Source organism: Sinocyclocheilus anshuiensis, unplaced genomic scaffold, assembly GCF_001515605.1.
Source record: "Sinocyclocheilus anshuiensis isolate Anshui unplaced genomic scaffold, SAMN03320099.WGS_v1.1 scaffold702, whole genome shotgun sequence".
NCBI classification, from domain to species: Eukaryota; Metazoa; Chordata; class Actinopteri; order Cypriniformes; family Cyprinidae; genus Sinocyclocheilus; species Sinocyclocheilus anshuiensis.
In genome coordinates, this window is record NW_015548184.1 from 3706681 (window position 1) to 3711279 (window position 4599).

At 38.3% G+C, this 4599-nt stretch overlaps 1 protein-coding gene across 2 annotated transcripts in view; it reads left to right on the forward strand.

Moving 5' to 3' along the window:
- The first annotated feature begins 1101 nt into the window (after positions 1 to 1101).
- LOC107704993 (dyslexia-associated protein KIAA0319-like) overlaps positions 1102 to 4599 on the forward strand; it is a 13792-nt gene continuing 10294 nt past the window's right edge. For both annotated transcript variants that reach the window (XM_016508106.1, XM_016508107.1), the window contains exons 1-3: positions 1102 to 1281; positions 1656 to 1763; positions 2646 to 3352. In XM_016508106.1, coding sequence (XP_016363592.1) covers positions 1712 to 1763; positions 2646 to 3352 — 759 coding nt within the window. In that variant the 5' untranslated portion in view covers positions 1102 to 1281; positions 1656 to 1711. The remainder of the gene's footprint in view (positions 1282 to 1655; positions 1764 to 2645; positions 3353 to 4599) is intronic.

Genomic DNA, 4599 nt, shown 5'->3' on the forward strand with positions numbered 1-4599 from the left:
TAATATGCTGATTTGCTGATTATCAATATTTAAAACAGTTGAGTACATTTTCATCAGGATTTTTTGATGAATAGAAAGATCCAAAGATCAGCATTTATCTGAAATAAAAAGCTTTTGTAACATTATACATGCACTATACAAAAAGCTTGGGGTCAGTAAGTGGAGTCATCAAAGAAACCTGAAAACAAAAATCTAATCTGTTTTCAACATAAATGTTTTTGAGCAGCAAATCAGCATATTAGAATGATTTCTGAAGGATCATGTGACACTGAAGACTCGAGTAATGATGCTGAAAAAGTGCCTAAACGTCAAAATTAGTACAATATATTTGTTGAAAAATTCTAATACTGAACACAGTATTGAATTATTAGGCTTTGACTCAAAGCTTTTGACTTAGTCATTTGCACTTATATATTGTTGCTCTTTTGTTAGTTTTCACTGCTTTTATTGTCCTCATTTGTAAGTCGCTTTGGATAAAAGCGTCTGCTACATGACTAAATGTAAATGACTCGTATTATTTTTTTGTTGCTGTATGCTCTAGCTCCCTCCCTCCCTGTTCAATAAATCCATGTGAATATCTGCCTCTGCTAAAAAAATGTATGTAACTCTACAATCGATATTGATGTCCTTTAGCACAGTATTCTGAATGATGATAATAATGGGGTGCTACTGATAGCCTAACAGATACTAGCAGTTTAATACTCAACTAGGTTAATAAAGACAAAACTATCTAATGAAACTGACCTGCACTGCACTTGACTCCTTCATCGAGTCCCGCGCATCAGTTCTGTTCGGAACCGTTTGACGGAAGCGCGAGCGCTGACAGCCAAGACTAACCGATTTATGATTTATTATCGATTTATTATCGAATGAAAAAAACGAAAATGATCACTTTGGTACATTGAGAACGCATAAATATAAAATATTAATAATAATAATAACTACAAAAAAAAAAAGAACAGGGCAGCGGGCCAAATCAGCCGCCAGGCCACCGGAAATTCTCCCGGTGCTCTCGATGGCCAGTCCGGGCCTACGTCACGTGTCTCCCTCCCTCCGCCCTTCTCATCTCTGTCTGCTCTGCTGACACACTCCCTCGCGCAGACGTACACCTCAACATCTCTCTAGCAATATCAGACCTTCATCTCAACATCACTGAAGCAATACCAGACCTTCATCCCAACATTACTCCAGCAGCGCGGGTTTGCTATGGAGCAGCAGTACGGAAGCTGATTCTCGATGTCATGGAAACAGATGCTTGAATAAGAGCGTCACATCCCACTGGTACAGCTACAACTCACAATAGCGCACATTCTTGCTGTTGGCTTTCTATTTAGCCCTGTTGTGTTTAGTGATTTGCTTGTTTTATGTAACAACTAGTGTCAGTTGTGTTAAATAATATACTATAACATAGCGCAGATAATATAATGTATTTTAGTATCACATGTAAGAGTTCTCCAGAGGTATCTGAGCCGTAGGGGCTGGTTGCTATGAAGGGTGAAAGTCAAATCACAAAAGGCCCTGCCACAAATAGGATCTAGATTCTAGAATTGCTTTGAATTATTATTAATTGATTGATGCTCCTGCCATATTGTTATTTTTGTCCTGTTTGTTTGTGATACTCTAGCCTGTGTTGTCGCCCTTGTCTTTAACCTAAGTTTGAAGAGGGACTGACCGTCAGAATCCATCGCTGTGAAAAAGCGGCAGTGGCATCATGAACTTCTTCTCACCAATTCTCTCGCTTGTGTTGCTCTTCTGTATTAGAGGTATGTATATATTTCTGCAGTACTTACATCACCACCAAGACAAGTCTGCACTGCCATTCTGGATTATAGTTAGAATCCATAAATAGTATAAAAAAGAGCCCAGGTTGTGAAGTAAGTTGATGTTGACACCTGTAATTTAATCATGTAAAGTCTGACATATGTATAATATATATAATAATCAGATTTTTTTTTTAAATGACATAGTTTATTGAACATTCAGACAAATTATATAAAAAATCTGCATATATGTTTTATTTTTTGTAACATATTTGTGGTTATGGTTAATATAGTTTTATACAAGAGGGGGGAAACCATTTTACAATTTAATTTGATTTTGATCTTCATTCCAGTAAATGCTCATCCTGAAATATTAGTAATAATATAAATGTTATTCACATGTTTACTAAAGATTTACCAGCAGAAAGACACATGTACTATGACCTGAAGTTGGACTTTCTTTTTTGAAGTTTTTTTTTTGAATTTTTAGAAGGCCTTTTACTTGCTAAAAAGTATTAACTTAGAAACAGAGGGCAGAAATCATTGTAGATTGTTTACAATATTTTTTTCCAGCAAAGTGTTGATCATGTTGTTATTTTGAGGCCTCAGGAATTCACATATTTTCTTTTTCATTTTTCTTTTTTTGTGCAGTGAACAGATTCTGCCATCTGGCTAGTGCTTTACTTATCAAGCTGCCATTTAATTTGTCATCATTTCAGCACATAAAAGACACTGGGAAAAATATTTTTTTTAATTTTGTGGAGACGTTGCTTTGGACTGTATAAAGGGGTTCAGTTGTGTAACATGTTTATATTAGTATCCTGAATCTAAAATGATAAACCCCAATATCTTTCATCATGCATTTGTTGTGTTTTGTTGATGCAGTATCGGGACAATGCTGGCAGGCCGCAACCTACTCTGAGAGTGTAGTGTCTCCGGAGCTGAGGAGCAGCAGTATTTTGCGGGTTCCGGATGTTTCGTCTCTGGCCCAGTGTGCGGGGGCCTGCTGTGATCTCTCGGGCTGTGACCTGGCCTGGTTTTTTGAGCGTCGCTGCTATGTCCTTAGTTGTCAGCACAAAGAGAACTGCCAACCGAAGCAGAGACCTGGTACTGACTCTCTCCTGGCATTTCTGCAGCGTGGGCCCCCGCAGACACTGGTTCTGCAGTCCCTGGTTCGAGGAGAGTCTTTCCCAAACCACTGGCAGCCCCTGCCCAGGCACAGAGGCTCTGAGGACCCCATGAAGGACTTTGCCTTGTTAGAAGGCATTCAGGATTTGGACAACACTGATGCTGAGTATGCCGAGAGTTTCCGAAGTTTGGAGGACAAAAGAGCTGAAGACAGAGATGCTGCAACAGTAGAACAAGAAGAGCGGCCTGGGCTATATGATTGGCCAATTGTTCAAGGAAAAGAAGAATTCAACCAATCAGAGACAGAGAGAGTTGGTGAAAGACTGACGACAGTGCAGGGCCCTCTTGAAAGCAGCCCCTTTCCTCCAAGTCACTTCCCAGAAATGAGGAATGAAAGCAAATCATCTCTTATTGAAGCAGATTCTGATGTTAAGCCCCCATTAATCACGACACTTAACACAAGGGTGAGTGTTACAGATTCATGCATGTTATTTTCAGACACCTTCAAGACATTAAAAACGGACAGGTAAAACTGTTTAAAAGCTTGGGGTCAGCAGGGATGCATTCAATTGAGCAAAAGTAAAGTTATTTAGAATGATACAAAAGATTTATATTTGAAATAAATTCTGTTCTTTTGAACATTCTATTCATCAAAGAATGAAAAAAAATATATCACAGTTTCCATAAAAATATTAAACAGCACAACTGTTCTCAATATTACTGTAATAATAAGAAGAAATGCTTTTTGAGCACCAAATCAGCATATTAGAGTGATTTCTAAAGTATCATGTGACACGGAAGACTGGAGTAATGGCTGCTAAAATTTCAGCTTCACCATCATAGGAATAAATGACATATTTTATATAGTATATATGTAATATATACTATATACAGTATATATATGTAATATATATGAATATATATGCATTATAGATTCCATAATAATATTAAATGACATTTTTTAAATATCAATATAAAATTGACAAGGCTGTTGGCATGGTAATCAAAATGAAAGGAACTGTTTTTTCTCTTATACATAGTTGCCAATTCATCATCGCTTGAAATGTCATGATTCTATTTTAATGTTGTGGCATCATTGGGAAACATGGTGTCTTAAATGTACTCTCACTCTGGCCAAGTGCTTAATCAGTCTTTCATGTCTCATCTGCTGTATGAAATCTGGAAACAACACATAATTTTCCTCTTATTTAAAGGGGCCATATGATGCGATTTCAATTTTTGCTTTCTCTTTGAAGTGTTACAAGCTCTTGGTGCATAAAGAAGATCTGTAAAGTTGCAAAGATTAAAGTCTCAAATCCAAAGAGATATTCTTTATAAAAGTTACGCCGGCCGTTCCTCACTCTAGCCCGCCAGCCGCCCCTCACTCTAGCCCCGCCGGCCTCCGCTCACTCTAGCCCACTGGCCGTTCCTCACTCTAGCCCGCCGGCCTTCGCTCACTCTAGTCCGCCGGCCGTTCCTCGAAAGCGAAACTACTTTGTTTGGCCATCCAAAAGAGGACACGACTAGAAATCAGTGGTTAAGTTGTATTTACAACACTGTTCCAGAACAGTTCAACCCAAATATTCAGATGTGTGCAGCGCATTTTATGGAGGACTGTTTCCTGATCCTGGAAGAGTAGACTACAATGACGGCTGCTCTGACTCACAGACTGTAAGTACGTTTTCATTTAAAGGATTTGCCACTGATGATT